Source organism: Fringilla coelebs (genome assembly GCF_963513975.1).
Source record: "Fringilla coelebs genome assembly, chromosome: 9".
In the NCBI taxonomy this organism is placed as follows: domain Eukaryota; kingdom Metazoa; phylum Chordata; class Aves; order Passeriformes; family Fringillidae; genus Fringilla; species Fringilla coelebs.
Genome location: NC_140067.1, coordinates 27,776,823 through 27,801,174, shown reverse-complemented (window position 1 = coordinate 27,801,174; position 24,352 = coordinate 27,776,823). Strand labels below are relative to the sequence as shown.

At 51.2% G+C, this 24,352-nt stretch overlaps 2 protein-coding genes across 3 annotated transcripts in view; one reads left to right on the top strand and one right to left on the bottom strand.

Moving 5' to 3' along the window:
• ABL2 (ABL proto-oncogene 2, non-receptor tyrosine kinase) overlaps positions 1-14,255 on the top strand; it is a 44,585-nt gene extending 30,330 nt beyond the window's left edge. Inside the window, exons 3-12 of one of the 2 annotated variants that reach the window (XM_084211337.1) lie at positions 199-494; positions 1,077-1,349; positions 2,067-2,151; positions 3,755-3,932; positions 4,526-4,710; positions 4,999-5,151; positions 5,979-6,068; positions 7,244-7,417; positions 7,966-8,199; positions 8,515-14,255. In XM_084211337.1, coding sequence (XP_084067463.1) covers positions 199-494; positions 1,077-1,349; positions 2,067-2,151; positions 3,755-3,932; positions 4,526-4,710; positions 4,999-5,151; positions 5,979-6,068; positions 7,244-7,417; positions 7,966-8,199; positions 8,515-9,668 — 2,822 coding nt within the window. In that variant the 3' untranslated portion in view covers positions 9,669-14,255. Of the gene's footprint in view, positions 1-198; positions 495-1,076; positions 1,350-2,066; positions 2,152-3,754; positions 3,933-4,525; positions 4,711-4,998; positions 5,152-5,978; positions 6,069-7,243; positions 7,418-7,965 lie in introns of both variants that reach the window. The other variant, XM_084211336.1, reaches the window with a different exon arrangement.
• Positions 14,256-14,421: 166 nt separating this feature from the next.
• On the bottom strand, positions 14,422-21,553 carry TOR3A (torsin family 3 member A). Its single transcript, XM_084210987.1, has 6 exons — positions 21,144-21,553; positions 20,665-20,778; positions 19,762-20,027; positions 19,034-19,209; positions 17,008-17,132; positions 14,422-16,586 (listed from the first exon to the last, which is right to left on the bottom strand). The coding sequence occupies exons 1-6, from the start codon at positions 21,442-21,444 to the stop codon at positions 16,336-16,338; spliced, it is 1,233 nt and encodes a 410-aa protein (XP_084067113.1). The 5' UTR covers positions 21,445-21,553; the 3' UTR covers positions 14,422-16,335.
• Positions 21,554-24,352: the final 2,799 nt, after the last annotated feature.

Here is a 24,352-nt window from a genome sequence, read left to right as displayed (position 1 = left end):
GCACTAAATCAGTGAACAGTATCCTAGGTATTCTGTCTGAGCCTTTGCTTCATAAATGCCTTGTAAGTAGCAATTTATTTATAAGATGACTTCTTTTGTTAAGCTACAAACCCAGGCTCAGCTGATGCTGAGTTTCTCCCTCAAGAAGACCCAGTAGCTTGCACTGTGCTTATTTTGTGTTTTTCTTTCTGGTCACAGGTGAGAAGTTGCGAGTCCTGGGTTACAACCAGAATGGTGAATGGAGTGAGGTACGTTCCAAGAATGGGCAGGGCTGGGTACCAAGCAACTACATCACTCCAGTGAACAGCCTGGAGAAGCACTCGTGGTACCACGGGCCCGTGTCCCGCAGCGCAGCCGAGTATCTGCTCAGCAGCCTCATCAATGGCAGCTTCCTGGTCCGGGAAAGCGAGAGCAGCCCAGGGCAGCTGTCCATCTCGCTCAGGTACGAAGGACGTGTTTACCACTACAGGATCAACACCACCTCAGATGGCAAGGTAAGGACCTCTGGACAGTGCTGTGGGGAGAGGAGATGGAAGAAATCATCTTGCAGAATCTCAAGTTGGAGATCCAGTATTAATATAAAAGAACACGTGTGCCAAGGGTTTGGTGGTGACTCCCCAAAAAGCGCTTTGGAAGAAGTGCAGACTGTTCTTGTCGGGGCTGAAAGTAGCTGGGTAGCGAGGCAGCTGTGGTTGGAGTTGGGGGTAGCCTTCCACTGATCCCCTCAGAAGCAGCAGAGCTTTGATAAGTGAGCATTTTTAACCAAGATGAAGCAGTGGCATGTTGTGTTGAGAGCCTAAGAATTCCAGCTTCTAGTCCTGTAAAGCACGAGGCAGGAGACATTTAATTGTCACAAGAACTTACACAGCTCTTAAATGATGGCTTACATGTAGTTGCCTTCTGCAGGTAAAAATCCCATAGATTAATAGTTATTTGCCCAATAGGAGGAAAACAAATATTTTAGTCCTGGTTTTCTGATTTTTTTTTTTTAATAGAATGTTAATACCTGTTTTCCAGCATTACTGAAAACTTGCAGCTGCCTTCATTTAAGCAGGTTCCTCTTTCTTGCCTTACAGGTCTATGTGACAGCAGAAAGCCGTTTCAGCACCCTGGCAGAGCTGGTGCACCATCACTCGACGGTGGCAGATGGCCTGGTGACAACTCTGCACTACCCAGCCCCCAAGTGCAATAAGCCCACCGTGTACGGAGTGTCCCCCATCCACGACAAGTGGGAGATGGAGCGCACCGACATCACCATGAAGCACAAGCTCGGGGGAGGGCAGTATGGAGAGGTCTACGTGGGGGTCTGGAAGAAATACAATCTGACAGTGGCTGTGAAAACGTTAAAGGTGAGTTTTCAGATTCTGGGCACTGTTCATTTGGTCACTGTAAGTAAGGAAATCTGAATGTTCCCAACTACACCTTGTGATACGAACATCAGAAAATGGAGTGTGCTGCTCTGCATAAAATCCCTGCCTGGGAGTAGCTTTGCAGATCAAAGTGACCCCATCAAACTTACACCAGTGCATGTGGCTTAGAAACAAATTGGAATTTTGGCCCAGCAGGAGCTGCATGTCCAAGTCAGACCAATAGAAATGCTTACAAACCCAACTTCCCTTCCTCCAGAGGAGCTGTGGAGGTTTTAAGAAATCATATGTAGAAAATACCTTCTATAAGCTGTCCTCCACTCCTGAAAAAATTCAGCTTCTCCATTTCTTTTCCTTTTAAAAACCTTTGTTTCAACATTAACAACTGCAATTCTAAGTGACTCCTGAATAAGTTAAATTTTATAGCTATACAGGGTAACTAAGTCAGTGATCCTGAGAGTCTTCCTCTCACCAACCACACCACCAAATGGGCAAGCCTGGCCCTGCCAGGGTACTGCAGATCATCTGCAGGACAGCCAGGCAGTTGTTCAGGGCTGGTACAGTTTGCTTTGGTAAAAGCCAAAACAGCAGAATGGAGACAAAGATGCCATCGTTTATATTCAGCCAGGATGTGTGGTGTTAACCAGACCTTGGTCATGAAGATAAATGTTCCCTTCTTTTGCCTCTCTGTCTATCTAGGAAGATACCATGGAGGTGGAAGAGTTCTTGAAAGAAGCTGCTGTGATGAAGGAGATCAAGCACCCAAATCTAGTGCAGTTGTTAGGTGAGTGAAATGCCTTGCTCTTTGTGTTCTTATTTAGTCTCCATTTTGGCAGAAACTTGCCTGGTTTAAATGCACTGGCAGCTTTTCTGTATTTATATAACTTTATGAATCAGGTCAGGTTATGGGGTGGTATTTTTGACAGCTTTATGTAATACTGGAGCTAAGAGACACTAATTTTAAATAAAACATCAAATACAGTCACTTACATTAGTAGACAACTTTGCTGTTGAGGCACGACTGTTACATAAAAGTTTGTAATATCAGCCTCCTGCTGGTTTGTGTCCCTGGCCTTAACATGCTCCAGGGTTCAGTGATCAGGTTCAGATTCCTTCTCTGCTCTGTTAAATCAGATTTACAGAATAATTTTCTGTGGCTTATTTTTCTGAGAGAACAGGAAAAAATTGTAAGAAAATTCAAAGTGAGGGGAAAAATTCTGTTGGAAGCACAACAAATACCATTCTCCATACTTCTCAAATCAGAGACATTTACAGAAAAGGCTACATTGAAAAGAACAAATTAGTCCATAATTAGGCAGAAGACACCAGATTGCTGCTGCTGTGAGGAACTCTGTGTATCACCAAATAAGTACATGAGATCAAACAAACCAGGACTGGAAAAAATCCACAGGCTTTACATCGTGACTGTGTCCTGTTGTCTCACTGGCAGATGCATGATATGATGATCATTATTAAATAGTTTGCATAGCTGTTAAATCCACATGCACAATGATTCTTAAGGAGACACTCTAAACCTTTACTAGTGTTTAATTGTCTCTGGATTTCTGGCACTTTCAGAAGCAGAGTTGTCAAGCCAAGCCTAGGATGAAAGGAGAAATGTGAAGAATGTGAAGGCTTTTACTAATGGCAACTGTTCTGTACCCACTTCAAAAAAAGGGCACAGATGAAATGTGTGCCAGCCCTCTCTGGTTCCAAGAGCAGCAACTGAGAGATTTGTCATCAGAGAGGTGCATTTTTGCTCTTTCTGGTGCACAGTGCTTTACTCCTGAATGTGTAAAGAGCTGCCGGGGGGGATCCCAGAGCTGTGACAAGAGTATCCTCTTGCCCTCCTCCTCCTCCTCCTCCTTTACATGCTTTGTACAGTGACTGTAGCAAGGAGTCATCCCAGGAATGTGTGAGAATGCTGTTCTAGGAGCAGGTCCCTTACCCAGCACATGGGAGTGCCTCACATTACTCTGTAGTGACATTTCAGTCTGGAAGTCTTGCCAGCTGACAGGTACCTGCTTCCAGTTGGCCACTCTTCAGCTCTATGAAGGCAAAGAGGGGAAGAAAAGCAAACTGTGTGTTCATAATTCCTCTTTTTCCATTCTGTAACCTTTCAAAGAACAGAACTACTGCTTCATGAATATTAGATAGGAATAGTGGTGCTTTCATAGACATGTTTCTCTCTATCCATAAAGTGGATGGAGCGAAAAATAGACAGAAGCCCTGAGTTTGGGCTGCACTGACCTGGGTCTTGTACATGGAAGTCTTCACTTTCCCAGAGGATCAGTCAGTGGTACAAAATGCAGTGAATAGCTGTTAAATCAGGAGCAGTGGTGAGAGAGGGAAGCTCTATTCACATGCTGCCTGCTGCTCCCTGGCAGGTGTGTGCACCCTGGAGCCCCCGTTTTACATCGTGACAGAGTACATGCCCTACGGGAACCTGCTGGACTACCTGCGCGAGTGCAACCGCGAGGAGGTCAGCGCCGTCGTGCTGCTCTACATGGCCACCCAGATCTCCTCTGCCATGGAGTACCTGGAGAAGAAGAACTTCATCCACAGGTGGGTGAGGTCATGTTGAGCTGGTGCAGCTTCAGATTGCAGTGATAAACAGGCCACCAGAATGATGGGCCAGGAATTCCAGCTTTTGGGGAGATTTCTTCCACAGCTGGGATTCATACTGGCTTATCCATTGGCTGTGTTGGCTTCAGTCTTGGAATAGCTTCACCCAACTGTCTTGCAATAGCTTTTCCTCAGGCCTTTCATAGCAATCTTGTGCCCAGCTGCCTGGCAACACCTGTCTGCAGACAGTGCCCACCCAAAGTCCTGTTTAAATGCAGATAAAGCCGTGCCATAAACCTGTTACCAGTGTGTGATGAGCTGGTAGTCCCATGCTATCCCATCCTATCCTTGGCACCGTAACAGCCACCATTACTGAAAACTGAATAGAATTTAAAAAATTAATCCTAATCCAGATTTACCTCATTGCTCCTAAGAATAAGTCACTCAGTTTCTGACACTGTTCAGGGCAAAGCTCACCTTGCCTCTGCCTGCTGCATACAGAGAGCACTTCCTGATCCAGGGGAGCAGGGCCCCAAAACTGTATTCAAAAGCCCTGCTCCTGCTTCAGTGGTGTCCTTTGTTCCTTCATACAGGGACCTGGCAGCACGGAACTGCTTAGTTGGAGAAAACCACGTGGTGAAGGTGGCTGACTTTGGCTTAAGTCGACTCATGACTGGTGATACCTACACAGCCCATGCTGGAGCCAAGTTCCCAATCAAATGGACAGCTCCTGAGAGCCTGGCCTACAACACCTTTTCAATCAAATCAGATGTGTGGGGTAAGAAAACTCACCTTCAGTGTTCTTCTCTTATTCATTTTGTTTTTTTCTGCCAGCCTAGACAATAATTTGCTTTCTGGCCTGGGCAGAAACCCTTGTGAAGACAATCACATGCCAGGCCAGAACTTCATCAATCAATAACATTTTTAGCATGTGATATCTCCATATAGACTGGCCTGAATTACCTGCAAGGAAACAATGTTGCCTCAAGCTGCAATGAAGGCCACAGAGGAATGAACAACACAAGGGCAGACTATGATTAGGAATTTTGTTTTCCTCCTTTTGCAGCCTTTGGGGTGCTGTTATGGGAAATTGCTACCTATGGGATGTCACCATACCCAGGCATTGACCTCTCTCAGGTGTATGATCTGCTAGAAAAGGGCTATCGGATGGAGCAGCCAGAGGGGTGCCCCCCCAAGGTGTATGAACTGATGAGGGCATGTGAGTATCTTCTTCCAGTTGTGGGGACAAGCCTGGGAAGGTGGGAGGAATCTGGAATTAACAGCAATATCTGATCCTCAGAATGTCCCAGTGAGCTTGGGCTTCAGTTATGAAACAAAGAAGGTGGGGGATGATGAAGGATATTACTGCTTAAAAAACCTTAAGGAAGCTGACAAAAGCCCAAAAGCTGGTAATTCAGATGATCATAATGCAAAACAAGAAGAATGCCAATCACTTTCCAGACCCTGTGGCCATACCAGCAGACAGTGCTTCCAGAATGCATCCTTCTAATGCAAATTTCTAACTGCAGAAATTGCACTTTTCATCATGATACTCTCCTGTAACGTCCCAAGCTCCATCCAGGATCAAGGCACTCTCCTCCTCTTTCCCCCAGAGAGTCCACACATCCTTCTTTTGGAAGGGTCTGCCTGAAATTCAGTATTAAGAGCATGGGAGCAGGATGGTGCCTGAAGCTTTACACACTCAGTTATCTGTGACTGGGCTAGATGTGTTCAGTCCAAGCAGCCAGGGTAGCAAATACAGAATTGTCCTTTGCCCAAACAATTCAGAAAGGGGGATAGGGAAGATCAGAAAAACCTGTAGAGGTGGCAGAGAGCTGGGATTTCTAGACTTGATTCCTCTTCTCATACTTTGTTTGTGAGGGTTCAGTAGGGTACTAACTGCTGCCATGAATCAGTACCTGTGATGACTCTAAAGCCTGTTTAACAGTGTGTCAGAGTGTGACAACTTTCTGTCTGCTTGTACAGAAGAAAAATTCGTCTCCCTGTTTCAGGCACTGAGACTTACTGTGCTTTGTGGCATTGCAGGCTGGAAGTGGAACCCACCAGACCGACCTTCCTTTGCTGAGACCCACCAGGCTTTTGAAACCATGTTCCATGACTCGAGCATCTCAGAGGGTGAGAGCTGCTGTTGTTTTGCTCCTGAAACAGCACTGGAGGTTGTCCCCAGAGTGCTGTGTCTCATGGATGGGCCCTTAAGGCTCATCTGCTGGCAGTGGGATTGAAATGGAGCTCCATCCCTTATTCTTTTAGCCATAATTGGGATAAATAACTTGTTTTACAAATACTGAATAAACTTCAGACACATTCCAGTGGAGGGAACAGTATCATTTCATTTGAGCAGTAAATGCCCAAGAGCTGATTTCAAGAATATTGTCTCCACTATCAGAGGACATCTCTTGTTTTTCAGGCTGAAGAGTGAGGAATAGTAAGTGATGGAGAAAGATGTATGCATATCACAGTCCCTTGCTGACTGCAGCAATTAGGTCATGAAATATTATTCTACCAGCCTCCCCTTTTAACAAAGTGCTTTAATCTCTGGATTTTCTGCTTAGCTACTTCTAGGAGCAAATCTGTGCAGCTCAAGTCTGAAATATAATCTACCAGGAGAAAAATACTGGTGAGGAATGTGATACTATTCAGCAGACAAGCAGAAATGTCAGAGTATTCAGCTCAGTTTTTAAATTAAATATGCAACTCATCCATCAACTTCCCTACTAGAGAAAAAAGACACCATATGGAATTTTACCAGTGAGGATCTACAACAGACGCATCCAGTGAGCACACAAATGCCAAGCTGGCTGTGGCCAGGAGGTTGTGGGGTTTCTTCTGTGTTTGTTTTCTTTTTCTTTTTGTTGACATGCAATCTTCATTTCTTCATCTAGAGGCATGAAGTGGTTTGCCACAAGCAAAGCAGTTTAGACCCAGATCCAGGGAGGTCACAACTTTGGGGGTGCATCAGTAGGAGGCACCTTGATTAAAGACAGGCAAATGCATCCAGTGCTGCCTTTGGCTCTTGAGCAGCCTTTAATAGACCCCTTGTACAGATCCTACCACCGGGGTGGTTTTTTTTGGGCTGAATTTATAAAGATGTAAATAAGTTTGAAATTGTTAGGAAAAACATCTGACCTTAAATACTTCTAGACTTGAACAAGGACTAAATCCATAAATTATGTATTTCTCAGTCATGGATCTCTTCCTGCCATGCTGTGTTTGCAGGAAAGACCCAGGTGTTTTTTTTTCCCTCTTCCTTTGCTGGTCTCTGTTTTGACTATTCCCTTTTTTCCTTACAGAGGTAGCAGAGGAGCTTGGAAGAACAGCCTCATCCTCATCCATAGTTCCTTACCTGCCCCGCTTACCCATGCTTCCCTCCAAGACAAGAACCCTGAAGAAACAGGCAGAGAACAAGGAGAACATTGAGGGAACACAGGACACTGTGGAGCACTCAGCATCCAGCTCAGCACCAGGTGGGGGCACAGGGTGTAAATTCCCAGAGAAACAAAGAGCAACATGACATGGGCATGCTTTGTGCTGCTGTGTGAATTATTTACTAGCAAATAGAAAACACTGTGTTTTTTTCAATGTTCTTTTAGTAAATCCCATTGCATTTCTTCCTTCAAATTCAGTTTTGCTGCTCTTTTTTAAGTTACAGCTTCAAAACTAAAGTTAACAATGCAGCAAGAGATTTTCTCCTCTACTTAGGGTATTTGGAAAGGAGCAGAAAATTATGGGAAGAGAGCAATAAACTGAAAGAAAAGAGCAGCTCTTTTCTGATCTCTCTCCGAAGTGGCCTTCTCAGTATAGACAACAGACAATGAAAAAAAATAAAGAAAAAATAAATACAGAAATGGAAAAAAGTAAAGAAAAAATAAAATACAAGCACTCGCTTTTTCCCTCACTCTATCTCTGCAGCACCTAGGCAGGTAAATACACCAGGCCTCTAAAACCCAGTGCAGGACAGGGAGGTGGAAGTGGAAATAGATTGTCCCGATTGACGCCTGTCTCTCCTGCCCAGGTTTCATCAGAAGCACACAGCCAACAGGCGGGTCCCCTGCGCTGCCCCGCAAGCAGAGGGACAAGTCCCCCAGCAGCCTCCTGGAGGATGCCAAAGAGACCACGTTCACCAGGGACAGGAAAGGGGGCTTCTTCAGCTCCTTCATGAAGAAGAGGAACGCTCCCACGCCTCCCAAGCGCAGCAGCTCCTTCCGGGAGATGGAGAACCAGCCCCATAAGAAATACGAGCTGACGGGTAACTTTTCCTCTGTCGCTTCCTTGCAGCACGTGGACGGGTTCCCCTTCGCACCCCCGCAGCAGGACACGAGCCTGGCCCCCCCCAAGTGCTACGGAGGGGGCTTTGTGCAGAGGACCTTCTACAGCGAGGAGGGCACTGGGCCCAGCAGTGCTGGGGGTGTGAGCACTGGTGGAGGGTGGTCGGGCATCACTGGCTTCTTCACGCCACGCTTGATTAAAAAGACGCTGGGTTTACGAGCAGGAAAACCCACTGGCAATGAAGAAGCTTCAAAGCCTTTTCCAAGGTCAAACTCTACATCTTCCATGTCCTCAGGGCTTCCAGAGCAGGATAGGATGGCAATGACCCTTCCCAGAAATTCCCAGAGGTCAAAAATTCAGCTGGAACGGACTGTGTCCACCTCCTCCCAGCCCGATGAGAGCACAGAGAGGGCCAGTGATCTGATTCCCAAAAGGTTTGAAGAAGGCCCTGCTTTGACCAGAGAGAGACCAAAAGCAAAACTCTTGCCAAGGGGTGCCACGGCACTCCCTTTTCGAACTCCCTCCGCGTCGGAAGAAAAGGAGGGTCCAGGGCTAGTGGCAGCTCCTAAGGGCAAGGAAAAAAACAGTGGCCCACGACAAGGGGCCCTTGAGGATGGCGAGAGGCCGGGGTGGTCATCTCCAGTAAAGGCTGCAGCAATACTTCCAACCACTCATAACCACAAAGTGCCAGTCCTAATCTCACCCACTCTAAAACACACTCCAGCAGACGTGCAGCTCATTGGCACAGACTCTCAGGGTAATAAATTTAAGCTCTTATCTGAGCATCAGGTCACTTCTTCTGGCGACAGGGACCGGCCCAGACGGGTAAAACCAAAGTGTGCTCCACCTCCACCACCAGTGATGCGGCTCCTCCAGCAGCCAGCTGCCTGCTTGGACACAGCAGAAGAGCTGAGCAGCACGGCGGGAGCGCAGCACGGACTGGAATCCAACGAAGGGAGTAAGAAGGCGGCAGCAGCAGCAGCAGCAGCACCTGTTGGTGGAAAATCCGGGAGGCCCGTGATGCCTCCGCCCCAAGTGCCTCTGTCATCGTCTTCCACCTCCCCAGTGAAAATGGCCAATGGCACGGCCGGTGCCAAGGTAGCGCTGAGAAAGACCAAACAGGCGGCTGAGAAAATCCCCGCAGACAAGATCAGCAAGGAGGCGCTGCTGGAGTGCGCGGATCTCCTGTCCAGCGCCATCGCCGAGCCCACGCCCAACAGCCAGCTGGTGGACACGGGGCACCAGCTGCTGGATTACTGCTCAGGCTACGTGGACTGCATCCCCCACACGCGCAACAAGTTCGCCTTCCGGGAAGCCGTGAGCAAACTGGAACTCAGCCTGCAGGAGCTGCAGGTGTCCTCGACAGCTGCTGGCGTCCATGGGGCGAACCCCGTCCTTAATAACTTATTGTCATGTGTCCAAGAAATCAGTGATGTGGTGCAAAGGTAGCTACTGTCAATCTGGGTAAGAGAAACACACATGGGGAGGGCGGGATTGTTTTCCTGTACTGATGCTTTCAAAAGGAAAGACTGATACTTGAGTATGTGAAGTACCTCAGATCACTGAGTTCTCCTCACGTTTACAGGTTCATCTCAAAAAATTGGGGATGGAGAGGGTAGATCAAAGCTGTAAGGGGCAGAACATCAAGGATCTGTCCCTACCTAATCAGGCTGATCTGCTTGGTATGGCAAGGGAAAGAAAGTTCCTTCTCCTCCCCTGGAGAGGCAGGAGAATCGATGACAGGTTCTCCCTCTGGGCAGGATGGTGGTGACAGCCAGAGCCCTGGGCTGGCTGCAGCTGCCTGGCTGCACAGATCCCACCCTGGCTGCACTCACCTGTGCTTTGCTGTCCTGCAAGGCCAAGGAAAGGCACTGGGGCTCTGCTGGTACCGAGGGCAGAGCAACTGGAGCAGCTCCGGAGGGGGGTCCTGTACAGCTGGGGGAAAGGTCTAATGCACTGACAGTATTCAGAGCTGCTGGAGGTGGATGCACTGGTCTGGATGGCTTAACTTCCACAGCACTGTTGCTGCTGTAATGAGAACTGCAAGATTAGTTAATATATGAAACTGTCCCTTTTCCCTCCTGTCCACCTCATCCACCATGTTCTCATCGTCATTGTATTGGAAGTGTCAGGGATGCTGGGCAGACTTACCACTGGAATTCCCTCTTCCCACCACACAGCCTTCACTTAGCTGATTTCTAGTGGTCTAGCACAGGTGCTGCTTGATGGTCATTTTTGAGTAGTTAGGGTCTCTTGCACAACTTGCCAGTGTTGTTGTTGGGGTGGGTGGGTTCTTCCTTTTTTTAAGCTCTAGTTTGTTTTTAACTTGTTACCACGTTCACCCCCCAATTCATTGTGATCACCGTGAGGACCCATGGTAGGTAAGGCACAGCCTCTGCCTCCCTGGCTGTTCTCCACATTCCTTTGGCAGTCACAGCACTGCAGGGCCAGCTGGAGAACCAGAAAGTACAGCCTGCCCACCACATGTCCTTACTGCTGCAGGATTCCCTGGACCTGTCCCTTACCCTTCACACTGCCAGATTCCTGGGATTTGTTCTGCTCTTTGCCTCTCTCACAGGCTTCCAGCTTCGCTGCATCCCAAGGTGATAAAGTATGGCAGCACACAGGAAATACCACAGGCATCTCCATGGATTTGCTCCCATATTTTAAAGGCTAGACCAGAATCCTGCACTGTGGTGTAGGGAATGTGCACATAACCTGTGCACTGCTGTGCCTGAGGCGTGGCAGCAAAAGCTGTGGCTCTGCCTTGAGGGGCTCCCAGTGGGTCTCTGATGCCTTCTAACAACCCCAGAGTGAGAGCAGCTGAGTGATTGGCATTGTCATCCTTGGTCCTGGTGCTGTTGCAGACTGTTGTGGCCTCAAAAAGATGGTCTGTGTCTATGCACAACTCCCCAAGGTGTAAATGTACTGGCAGGTAGGAAGAGCTCAGTTGCTGGTTTGTGACAGGAAAGGAAACAGGCCTGAAACCTGGCTCCAAATACACCTTACCTGCATGCTGCTGCTCACTTCACACTGCTGGTGAGAGAGGATCTTGCTTGCTTTCCACCTTAAGCCTTTATTTTTTTGGCTAAAATACTTTCTAAACTTGTTTTTCAAGAGTGGCTGTGCTGTTTAGTCTGAGCATTTAGAGTGGAGCTGTGGCACGGGTGTGACTTTAGAAGATGGGCACTTTGTTTCTGTCTAGAAGCACATGGTGGTGCTTGGAAGCAGGCTGAGTGTCCCTGTTTTATCCACAGAGCGTAGCGAGACAGGCCTGGAAAAATCTTTAGAAATGGGCTGAGAATCCTCATTTCATTACTGGTCTGAGCTAAGCAAAGTTGTTTCAGGGTGTGTGGAGGCACAGCAGAGGAGCAGCATGTGAGGTACAATGGACCAGTGAGCTTCTGTGGCCCAGGAAGGGAAGTGCTGGGGGGAAAAGAACCAAGCAACCCCTTGTGCTGATGCCCTGCAGCCCTGGGGCTGTCCCAAGGCTCTTCCACCGGCAGGGTACCAACCCCTTATCTCCTAGAGGTTTACCTTATCTCTTTTGGTCATCTTCATGGAAAGTGTGCATCCAAACTGACTGCCTTTGGAAGGGTGACTGCAAAGGGAAGGTGCCTTGTGGCATTGCTTCACATGGCCTGTCAAACAATCAGAAGGATTTAGAAGGTGGGGTCTCTCTTCTTGGGGGCAGAAGGGCAGGTCTTGCTTAGCATGGCAGACCATGACATGGTTCCATGATTGTACTGCTGCTCAGCCTGGGACAAATGAGCTGGAACTGAAGGGATTCCAGGGGAAAGGAATTTTAACCAGAACATTTTAAAGTTTAGCCCAATTCTGATAAACATTTTGAAAGAAGCCTTTTTTTTTTTTATTTTCCCTAAATGCCAGTCTTCCAGAAAAGCTACAGCAAAAGTGGTGGAATAGCAATATGGAATTTCTCACTACTAGAACTCCCCTCTTGCAGCCCTCTCTGAAGAAAGCAGCTGTGTCCCAATGGACACTGTGGGCCATCCCCACTTCCTTTCAGGTGCCCCATTTTCTCCTTGCCCCTGCAGCAGAGATGGGCACTGGGACAGGCCAGCATCCAACTGCTTTTCCAGAGCCACAGAATGGCTGAGGTTGGAGGGAACTTTGGAGGTCACCTGGTCCAAACACTCTTCCCAAGCAGAGCCACCAAGAGTCACCTGTGAGGACAATGTCCAGCAGCTTTTGGGTATCTCCAAGCACAGAGACTCTACAACCCCTGTGCCCAACACAGGAGCCCCTTTAGTGCTGACCCCTCCTCTGGGTCAAAATCCAAGGCTGGAGGACTTTGGGGATTGGCACTCTCATGGGAAGTGTTTTCCTGCCCTTACCTATCATCTAACATCAGGTAGGCAGATTGTGGCAGAGCTGGTGCTGACTTGTCAGGTTTTTCCCCCCTAAATTGAAGGCTGTGGAATTGCTGGGAGTTCTGCTGCCCTAGAGTGTTTTATTCCCAAACTGCAATGATCCCCTGCCCTCTGGCAGGATAGCAAAAGGAATCTGGGAAAGCTGGTTCTGCTGTAATTTACCATCCACTTGTCTTTCCTTCCACTGCTGCTTCTAAAACTTCTACCATTCCCTCTCCCTTTAGCTAAGTCTGCCTTTCTCTTCAGCCTTAAAGGTCTCCACTGTGGCCACTTCTCTGTTTTCAGCCTGGCACCAGATGTGCAAAGGAACAAATGTGGGTGCTGACACCCCTTTATTTGTCCCAGTGAAGAGCACTTCATGCTCCATGGTTTGGGGCAGGGGACAAGGCAGAAGTCCTGTTGCTGCTTCTCCTCAGCACTGTCAGACAGCTGTGGGGCACAGCTGGAGCTGGGCTGGCTCTCTTGCACTGCTGTGGGCCAGAATTTAAAGCAGCTGTCTTTGCCTTGGGGAAGGCACCTGTGGGCCTGGTACTGCCAAGCACAAAGCACAGGGTGAGCCCAGGGGGGCACTTTCTCTTCCTACCACTGTGGGAATTAGCTGACTCACAGGTGCAATTCTCTCTTCTTCCTGCACTGTACACCCTTAACCCCAAAGTGGTGCACTTGATTTAGTCATGTTCTTCATTAGTGTGGGCAGGGGTGAAGCTGAGCTAGGAGTCTGGGTCTTGGGACTGCACCAAATTCAGCCACTGGGAAAAGGGAATTGAAGGGAGCAGCATGGCTGATGCAGAACACTTTCTCCTGCGTGCCACTGGCCTTTTGACTGTGAGACATGTCCAAACACGAGGGCTGACATCTGTCAGGCTGCTTTGGAGGAGCTGTGGGGCACAGGGAGCCAAACCCCACAGTGGAGCCAGAGCAGCCCCTCCCCACCAGGCAGAGGTGTGGGTGGGTCTGCAGCAACAGAGCAATCCCAGCCCTCGTGTCCTACCACTTACCTGAGGCAGGCTTGTCCTCTGGGGCATCCACAGCACTCACAGGCACCAGTGACTCCACAGGATCGTGGTCCCAAAGCCATCAGGCTGCTGCCTTCTCTGGGACACACACTCAGCTCAGCCCTGCTGCTCACCAGGAGCTGGCAGGGAGACTTAAAGGGAACTGCAGCATGTCTGGAGGCTGCTGGGGTGGTGCTGCACATCCCTGGAGTGTGGAACAAAGCCCTCAGCCCATTCTCTGGTAGCAGGTCCCAGGAGGTTCTGGGACACTGACTCGTTTCTCCCAGCTCCAGGCTAAGCAATGTCTGTACCAAAGGAGGTCGTTCTTCCCCATGTCTCTGTTGTGCACGGGAGGTGGAGCCTGCTCGGCTCACATGGCACTGTTTGTATTGGTAGTGAACTCGTTGAGGGCAGGAATGGATTGAAATGAATCACGTTAATCACCAATCACTCTTAGCAGTGTTGTCAACTGTTTTTGTTTTTTAATTGTTATTGTAATATATTTTGGTTGTTTTTCTAATTTAATTCTCTCACTATCGTCTGACTGTGAACTGCGAACAGTGTTAAACTTGATGTAAATAAGGCCCTTGGAAGGGCCTCTTTGCCTGTCGTTCCACAAAGTTTTGCCAATTTGCATTTTGTTTTAAATAAAGGTTGCAATATTTTATTGGCAAAAACCACTTTAGTAGATGCTGGGGGTATTTTTCCCCCTTAATGAATATTTGAAACTGCTCAGTCCTCACCAGAAGCTCTTTCATTTGGGTAGAAAAAAAACTGTTAAAAAAGAGACAGTTTAATTCCACCAGGTTGCAAGAAAAGCAGTATCTTTATTGATGTGGTCTCTATTTATAACCAAACTGTTGCCTCTGGCGTGGTCAGAGAGCAGCTGTTGCTGCGTGGGGCTGATCAGAGCTCACCCAGGTGTGACACACACACACTGGTGACCCAGCAGAGTGCAGCTCTGGCCTCGCCCTTGTCAATGTCACCACCACCTCCCTCAGCAGCCACAGCCAGAGCTGCTCCATGCCCCCTCAAACCAGTCCCCCAGTGCCCTCCTGCCACGCCAGCCTGTGGCAGCTTAACCCAGCTGAACACTTCTTGTCAGTCAGGAAAAATCCTGGGTTATCCTGGCTTGCACACACAACCTTTAGGCCACTAACCTTCAGCACACAGCTTGTTAAACTTCCTGCCCAGGTGACCAAACACAACCCAGGCTGTGTCCTGTGAGGCAGCAGCCCCCCTGCCCCAGCTGAGTGGAACCTTCACTCCAATGCTTCCCAGGTTTCTGATGCCTGAAGTTAACCATAAACCAAGTCTTAGAAATGCCTGATCACCCCTGCTGGGACAGCCCCAAGGTCCATTCCACACAGCTGGGTTCAGGCACCTGCACTGGCTGAGCAGTGGGAGAGCAGCTGGCTCATCTCTGACTGGGATGTGACACCTCCTCAGGTAATGGAGCCAGTGTGCCCGAGGGAAGCAGGGACTCAAAGTCTGCAGGGCCCGGACGTGTCTGTCAGTCAGTCCTCCCCAGAGGTCACACTGCTCATCACTGGCACCACAAAATGGGTCAGAGCTTAAAATAGACCAAAGGTCCCCTGTGGGGGTGGCTGGGAAGCCAAGCCCTGTCCTTGGCAGGGGCTGTTTCACTCCTGGCCAGCACAGCCCTGTTGGAAGGGAGTTTTGACCCAGAGGTCACAGAGCGATTCCCGTAACACTGATGAAATGTTTTGGAGCTGCTGCAACACACTTATCACCTGGCCAGTACCCAGACAGCAAACAGCCCCTTGTAGTAATAAAAATAATAATAATAATAATAATAATAATACTGCTGATGCCAGCCAAAAAGCCACAGCATGAAATGCACTGAAGACAAAAACGAAAGAGGGAAGGAAAAAACCCAAGCTTTTACTGCATCCATGAAAACTCACATTCAGCTGCAACCTGATGCTTCAGCCACCATCCTCCTCACCTGCCCTTTGCCCTTGGGCAGAGGAGTTCTCTCCCTTTCTGGTTTTGCAGTGAAGGAAATGGGCTCTGCACCAACCTGCTTAGTAGAATAATTGCAGCAGAAGTTCCCCTCACCCTGGCAGCTGCTTCCATACAACGGAAGACTCCAGTGAGAGGTGGACACTCCAAGGTGACAGCTATGGATTTGGCATCTCCAGAGGAGATTATTCAGTCCTTTTTTCCCTGCACAGACTACAATCCTGGCACATGTGTCCCTGAGCAGCAGACACCTTAGAAAGGCATGAGAGCAACAGAGGGGAAAAACTCTACTCCAGCAAAGCAGTTCTGTGTGATGTTGTAAAATGACGGAGAAAATTTGGGACAGGGACGTGGCTTTGACCACACAGTTCCAACAGGACCAGCCTGTCCAAGGCCTCCCTTCACCACACAGCAACAAACCAAGGACTTGGACATTCCCAGTCCCCACTCACATGGAACAGCATCTGTCAGCAGAACCAGATCACCCCTCCAGCTAAAAGAAGGGACTTAGAACACCAGACAGGCTCCAAAAGCAGCCAAGCACAAGCTGTCCCCACATCCAAGGAGTAAGGGATGCACCTCCTTCCCTGCAACAGCTCTGGGGAGCTTAAGTCTCTGTTAAGTCCCTGTGCAAGTGCCTGGCTGGGTCATCTGCCTCTGACCCTGTGCAAAGGGAGCAGCTCCCAGAGTGCAGAACCACCTTCAGCACAAGAACCTCAGCAGGTCTGGTCCTCCTGGCGTTCAAGGAAGGAAATAATTGATGCGCTGGGGCACGGATTTGCAGCCCTGTGCAGAGAAAAGCTTCTCCTCTTTGGGGACAAACACCATCATCTGGGCCACCTGGTCGAGCGTTGCCTCGGTGTAGGGAAGGCCTCGGGCCAGGAAGGCGTCCCGTGCACAGAGCTTCACGTGCTGATACTCCAGAGGCAAGAACGGCACCACGAAATCGATCAGGTTCTCTCTGAGGAGCTGGCTGTGGGCATAACTGCTCTCTGGAGCAGAGCACAAGACAAGGCAAACTCAGAAGCTTCACCTGAGAGCATCATCCCTCTGCGAGGCCAGGCTTGGCTCGAGGGGCTCATCCAGTGGGACCCACTGTGCAGAGCTGCTCAGCACTGTGAGCACAGAGCATCTCTATGAGTCACGCCAAGAGATGCCTGGAGCCCCAGAGAAGCCTCAGCACTGCCCTGTGAGGTTGAGCTGCCTCTTGCCCCCAGCCCTTTTCAGGGCTGAAGGGGGCCTGAAGCCTCTTGGCACAGGGACCGAGGATGGGGCTCTCATTGTCAACAATCCCTGGAGCGAGGGCCTGTTTCCCCAGGCACAGCCCCGTGTGGCACACATTGGACGGGACACTGCAGAGGGGCAGCCTTGCAGCAGCCTGCCCACAGCCCCCCCAGCAAGCCCAGCTCTTACCTGCAGCCTCCTGCAGCTCCAGCCGCAGCCGCTGCTCCAGCAGCTCCAAGGGGATCTCCTCCCGTGCCCGGCCGGCTCGCCAGAAGTCCAGGGCCACCTCATTGATGGTGTTGCCACCAAGATTGCTGTGGACACAGAGGGAGGTCACTCAAGATTTCCCCCAGAGCTGAAATGCTGACAGCTGCCAGCACCTTCCCTGCAGACAGGCCCCAGCAGTTCTGTTGGCAACAGAGGATTTGCTGTCTAGGATCACATGGAGAGCCAGCCTTCTTCCCAAAGAGCCCCTTTCCACAGGCATCCATGTCTGCCATCCTGCCAGGGGCAGCAGAATTTTCCATCTCCCTCAGTCCCCTGTCCTGGCTTGGGAAGCCATCAACCTTGCAGGTGACACTTGGCTCCACACCAAATGCTGAACAAGCCACCACAAAGTCCAGGTTAAAGGGCAGAGCACGTGGCAGGAGTCCCACTGGAAGTAAAGGTCCAGAGCAGGGATTCAAGTGGCAGCCCAGCAGCTGGCACAGCATCCTCTGCCCATGGGACAAAGCAGCAACACAGCTCCCACCTAAGGGCTCCTCTGGACACCCATGGGGGCAGCTCTGTGGTGGGGTTTGCAAGGTCCTGCAGCTCTTCAGGGTCCCAGGACAGCCCTTCACCCTGGAAAGCAGGTCCAGGAAAGGTGTCCCCCTCCCCAAGTGCTGGTGAGGGGCTTGCCCCCAGCCCCAAATGTCCCAGTGAACTGGGAACCAGTGGATGCAGAGCTTGTATGGGTGGGAGGCAGAGAGGCAGCAGGAGGCACACATCTTGCACCCCATCCTCATGTCAGAGGCTCTGGACCCCAAATGGAAGGCAGGGAAAAATTAAAAAGCCACCACTGTTTCCCACCATGCCCCTACCCATTGTCAGGGAGAAAAGAGCTTGTACTGATCATGCTCCCAACCCAAAGAGCCCCTTTTGGCTGGACAGGCAGCCAGCCCCACCCCATCTGTGGCACCCTGCCAGTGTCCACAGGAGCCCTGGGGCAGAGCCATCCCTCCTAAAGCAGGTCAGTGTCACACTGCCACCAGGAGTGATGAAACCCCTGGGGTGACACACTGCTGCAGTTCAAGGCACCCTGCTCCCCTCTGCTTGCTGACACAGTGTCCATTCCTGACCTTCATGGCTGCCAAGCAGGACACCAGGCCAGCCCTGTGCAGCTGGCAGCACGTCCACCCCATGCTGAGCAGGAGGCCAGGACCTGCCCCTTCCACCACAGCTCCTTCCACACAGCTGGGACCAGAGTGAGGGGAGTTGCACAGGCACTGGGCATACACACAGGCCCTCCACAGGCAGGGAAACCTCTCTGAGGGAAGCAGCAAGCTTGGAGGTCGGAACCCTTGCCTGGATGGTGGGAGGCGGAGGAGGAATGCACTAGGAACAGCTCATGCCAGAGCCAAGCTCAAGGCTGCAATTCCCAAACTGAAGGGGCCCAAGATGCTGCTCTCTCCCTCTTTAGGGGCACTTCAGTCAGGTGCCTGCCTCACATCCTGGTTCTGAGATGTCCCATTTCTCCCCCCAGCTGCATCCCACACAGAGACAGTGCTGGGGTGCACACGCACCCAACTCCTGGCAAAGGAACCAACTAAACCAGGCTCAGCCTCACAGCCCCTCAGTCTGCAGCCACAGCCAGGCAGTGGGAACTGCCCAGCTCCTAAAAATGCATGGGAACTTCCCAGCAAGATCTTCAGCCCCAGCTCTGCTCCCTGGAGTGTGACATCAGGGCAGGGTGACACTATTTTAATTGACTGTGCTTCCTTGCTTCCAAATCTAGACTCAGGCTCAGGTGTCTCAACTCAGCTGGACCTCAGCTGGACCTCAGCTCTCCTCCTGCAGATGTTCCCAGGGAGGATGCCCAGCATCCATAGGTAAAACTGAACACGGAGGCAACCACCACGAGGGAACGAGGTACCTGTGCCCTCCCCTGCTGCCTCAGCCCCTTGTACCACACACCTCTGGGGACAAACACCATTACTTGGTGACCAGAAATCACCTGAGGAAGAGGAAGATGGCTCTCTGCTGATCTGCCTGGCCCTTGCTGCCGTGCTGAGCCATGAAGGGTTTGATGGCATCCAGGAGGTTGGAGTGCAGCTTCTCGGCCTCGTCGAAGATGAGCAGGGCCTGCCTGCAGCGCTGCAGGGTCTCGCCGATCTGCCTCTGCAGCTGGGCCTGCACAGCAGGGAGGGGAGTCAGGAGCCCCTGGCATCACCCAGCCAGGCACCACAGCTGCTCCATCCCCTCCCACCCAGCAGGACAGGGCAGAGAACAGGAAGAGCAAAGGCAGGAAAATGAGTGAGGTGAGATACAACAGTTTAATAAGTGAAGGAAAGAGGAAAGAAAGACATCAAGTGGTGCAAAGGCAGTCACCCACCCTGCCACTAAGACTGATGTTCAGCCCATCTCTGAGCAAAGGCTTCCTGCCCCCAAACCCCCTCCCTGCAGCTTTTATTCCTGAGCATGGCAGTAAATGACATGGACTATCCCTTTGGCACTAGGACTCAGCTCTTTGCATGTCCCAAACTTCTTGTACTCAGCTCAGGGGCAGAGTGAGAGGGGGGAAGCCCTGAGGCTGTGCAAGCACTGCTCAGCAGTGACCAGCCAGTGCTCTGGGACCCAGTTTCCCTCACAAACCCAAGGCACAGCCCCACACAGGCTGCTGGGAGGGACATGAACTCCAGCCCAGCCCAGCCCACAGGACCATCCCCTGTTGGTGGCTCTCACCTTGTAGGAGTCCACGTAGTTGTGGTGTGGGAAGTGGAGCAGGGAGACGAACACCCTGACACAGTCACTCCTCAGCCCGTCCCGGTACAGGTGAGTGGCCACCATCCGTGCCACAAAGTTCTTCCCCGTGCCAGACCAGCCATGGAAGGACAGGACCAGAGCCTTGGGGGGCCGTGGGCTCTGCAGGAACCCCTGCACCGCCCGCATCACCACGTCCTTGGCCAGGTGCTGCCCGTGGAGATGCCCATTGAGGTCTGCCTCCAGCCCTGCACAGAGAGAGCACGAGCTCAGCTCCACACCAGCACAGCTACTGCAGGTGGCATAAGAGGAGAAAACGTGGCAGGGCTGCCTGGCCAAGAGGACTGTGAAGTGGCATTAAAGCCACAGGCTGCCTGTGCCCCGCCTACATCAGCCTCTGGCCCCAAAAGGACACAAATGTTCCACTGACTCCTTTTTTCCTTTAGGAAAACGCAGAGATGCTTGGCAGCTGCAGAGAGCACCGATGCCCCAAGGCCCTCCCAAGCTCCCAGCACAGGGTTTGCATACCAGGAGTCTCAGGACAGCAAAACACAAAGACACCCACTCATGGCTTACACACAGGTCTCAGCGTGCCCTCCCGACCTAGGGCAGGGTCCTAGGCTGGTCTGGGTCCCGCTGCATGTGCCTGGAAACTATGGGATGCAGGCAGGGCTCGTGGCAAGCTGGAGCAGATATGCTGTGCAGTAAGGAACAAACTCTCTTTGGTCTCAGAACTTCAAATGGGACACAGAACTGAGCTCAGCCTCTCACCTTCCCATAGCTCAGCAGCCCACTCAGAAAAGCCCTTTACTAACATCACTTTCTAGAATACACTTTAACAGGAAAAAAGCCTCAAAACAAGGCACAAAGCAGCACAGCCCCTACCTGTGATGTTGTTGGTGATCCTGCAGTCTCCTGTCTCACAGCACTTGCCGAAGCTGCAGTACCAGGCAGAGAGGATCTCCAGGTATTCCTGGCCCACCAGAGGGAAGCCCCAGCCTGGAAACGGGAGGAGAATGAGCAGAGAGGTTCCAGGAAAGGTTTTTTTTTTTTTTACATTTTGAGAAGACGCTCAGCTGAGCCCTGTTACGGCAATCCCCTCCCAGGTGCACGGACTCGGCCATGTCCCTGCGGGCAGCCCTGGCTGCGGGGAGGGACAGTGAGCTCGGAACCGGCAGCAGCTCGAGATGGCTCCGAGAGCCCAAGAAGTGCAAGAGCCTCATCCCGGGCTGTGCCAAGGAAGGGAGATGCCCGGGGCAGCAACCTCGGGAAGGAAGGGCAGCGCCACAGGAACCGGGGCCACAGCAGCGCCCGGACCTGCTGCTCCTTCCTGGGCACGGCAGAGAACGGAGCCAGGCGCTCACCTGCGATGGGACTGGCCTCTCGTTCTCCTCGCTGCTTCTCCTCCTCCTCGCAGCCCTCCTGCCACACCTTGCACGCCAGGTACTGCCAGTACTGCTTGGAGAGAGCTCCCAAATGCTTCCTCACGGCTTCGTACCTCACCCTGCCCCACGGGCCCCGCTCCGGGACGGCTCCCTGCTCCTCGGCCCAGGGCGCCCGGGGCGGCGGCGTTGTCCCGGGGCTGCCCGAGCCGCCCAGGAGCAGCAGCAGCACCAGCACGAAGCAGCCGAGCCCGCGGGGGGCCGGGAGCCGGGCCGGCTCCATGGCAGCGCTGCGGGATCGGGGAACGGAGCGGGCCCTGCCCGGCCCCGCTGGGAGCCGCGGCCGGCCCGGCCCGAGCCGATCTCACTTCCTGAGGCGTTGCTGGGCAGCGGCCGCGGGCGGTGCCGGCCCCGGCCAGACGCGGCTTCCCCGTCGCAGCCACGGGGACGCGACAAAAGCCAAGCCCGGGGCCGGCGGATGCTGCGGCCCCGCCCCGGGCCCGGCCGGCCCCGGCTGGGAGGGGAAGGGCTGGAGAGGCCCGGGGAGGCTCCCGGCCCCCGCCGCCCGCGGAGCTGCGGCACCGGCAACGAGCGCCTGGGGAAGAAAAGAACCTGGGTTTAAGTAGCCCAGCGGCTCGGCTGAGGTTTTGCAGCCGCGGACGCAAGAGCAAATGGCAGCTGCTCCTCAGTGTCCTTTCAAAGGGGACACAAAAATAAGAGGTAAGGAAATAAAAACAAGGGAGCAGCGGGGGAGCAGCACGGCTGTCCAGGCTGCGTTTGCTGCCTGCTATCCTGATATCCTAACTGAGCCCAAGGCCAAAATGCTTTGGAAATGGAAAGGATTTCAAGGTTATCCCACACGCTCAGAAAAAATAAAAGTAAGGAGGATCATAAATAGAATTAATCCAGCCTGGAAGTTGCCTGGTCCAGGTGGATGGGAGGGGGGGATGCAGGCGTGGAGCAGAGCGCATCACCATCTACAGGTGCCTGCAGATATTACACAGCAGCAGTTCTCATACTGGGGCTAACAAAACGGCCCCTTCAGCTACAAAAACTGTGAGGCCGAAACCTGAACGCCACTTGCAACAACTTAAACGAAGCTAAAAATAGTGCATTAAAGAAATAAATTAAAAATCAAAGTTGCTGTAGCCATAGCAAAAAACCCCAAAAAAACCCCAAAACTGCTGTCAGCCTTTCTAAAAACTAGCTGAGGTACCTCAAGCATTTATAGAGATTTATAAAAAAAGTTCATAGCTGGAACATTCAAACTTTGCCCACCCAGGATAACTGCTCTAGCTGAAAAGGGCTTATGAAAACGGACAGATGCCATTAAAAATAGATGGTTAAGTGTTCCAAAAGAGAAAATTTTGAAGGATACACTGACTGTTACATGGTATAACTCCTGGGACGTCAGCCCTGCCCAAGTGCAGCACATAGTCAGAGCCAGAAGAAAAACAGTTCTTTAGGAGGCCCTGGCACAGGATGCCCAGAGAAGCTGTGTCTGCCCCAGCCCTGGAACTGTCCAAGGCCAGGCTGGATGGGTCTTGGAGCAACCTGGTCTGGTGGAAGATGTCCCTGCCCATGGCTTGGAACAGAAGGATCTTTAAGGTCCCTTCCAACCCCAGTCCCTCTGGGATTCTCTGAAGGGGGCTAGGAAGCACATGGGTTTTCCCCTTGCCCTGCTGAAACCCAAACTGCAGTTTGCTGATCCTGAGGTGAGGCTGGAGGCAGAGGCAGCTGCAGGGACCTGCACAGCCCTGGAGCTGATGGGAGGATGCTCAGCTTGTCACTCACAGCTGGTTATTCCAGGCAGTCGGTCCTGGTGAGCAGCAAGCTCCTGATTAAGGCTCCACCACCTTGGCTCAGCTCAGCTCAACTTCTGCCATCTGAAAACAGCACCACAAGAAATGGTTATGCCTGGCTTCTTCCAAAACCCAATGCAGCCTGGGACAAGCAAACATTCAGAGGGAACCTCACAGTCCAGAATTTCATTTACAGGCTCTCCAGGGAAATGCCATGCACTCATCTTTTAGGTTTTTTTTTGCCCTTTCCGTAACAGCAATTTCTTCTGCACATCTTCTGTCCATCTCTGCACTCTGACAGAAGGCAGGAGGAGAAAAGCCTCTCTCCAGAGCTCAGTATAACACAGTAATGGATTAGATCACTAAATAAAGATCTAGAATAAAGGGTATGAGAGGAGTCCTTTCTCCTCCTTCCTTTTTCCCCCACAAAGTCCTATTATCCCCGGTCTTAAAAATAATGAGATTCTACAAAGAACCGATCACCAGTCCCACACTTGGGATATATGAACTAAGGAATTATTTTTCTAATTTTTAGATTCAATTTTTAAAAAAATTGTAGGGAAAGGATTTGAGGACTTCAGGGAAAATGCTTATTTTCAACCCCCTTTGGCTCTCCATTGGCTCAAAGTTGTTTGTGTTCATTCTTTTGTAAAAGTACATTCATTACATAATCAGAAACACTAAAATCCCCCAGTTTTACAAATTCTCACTCTGTTACTATGGCAAACCACTCCAAAAATACAGAGCAGCAGCACAACAAAGTGCTTGGAACAACAGCTCTCAACTGCCAGTTTTTGCCTGTCAGAACTTAAAAGCGTCTGTAGCTTTTAAGCAAGAATCCTGTCCAGCTCCCTGAGCAAACTGGCACCTCAAAAATAGAGATGGAGGAAAGGAAAAGTTACTGTCAGCACACAATGCTAGGAAACAAAAAATCCCAGAACATCCTCCCCCACAAAACCCTCAAAATAAACCCCAGAAAGCAGTTCATACAGAAGTCAACAATGCTGAAACTCAGTGAGAAACTCTAGTTCAAAGAAAAACAGGTTTCACACCACCAGTTGATGCTACAGAGCAGGCCAAAGATCCCTGAATTCAGAAGTACCTCACCTCCTGCCTCGGAAACACTCCCTGCTGGGGAACTAAGGGAAGCTCTGCTGCAGCCTGAGTACAGCTCTGCTCTTGGGGGAGCAGTGACCTGCCCATCCCAATAAAAGCTCAGCAAAGGCAGCCACGAGCACCTGCCAGCTCTGCAGACACCCCTGACAACCCAGGAGTCATCCCTGGCTCCTGGGACCAGCTCCTGGGACACTGCCAAGGGCTCAGGCCATGTGCCCTTGCAAGATGCAGGGCCATGGGATGCATGGGCAAAACCACACCTCAGTCTAGGTG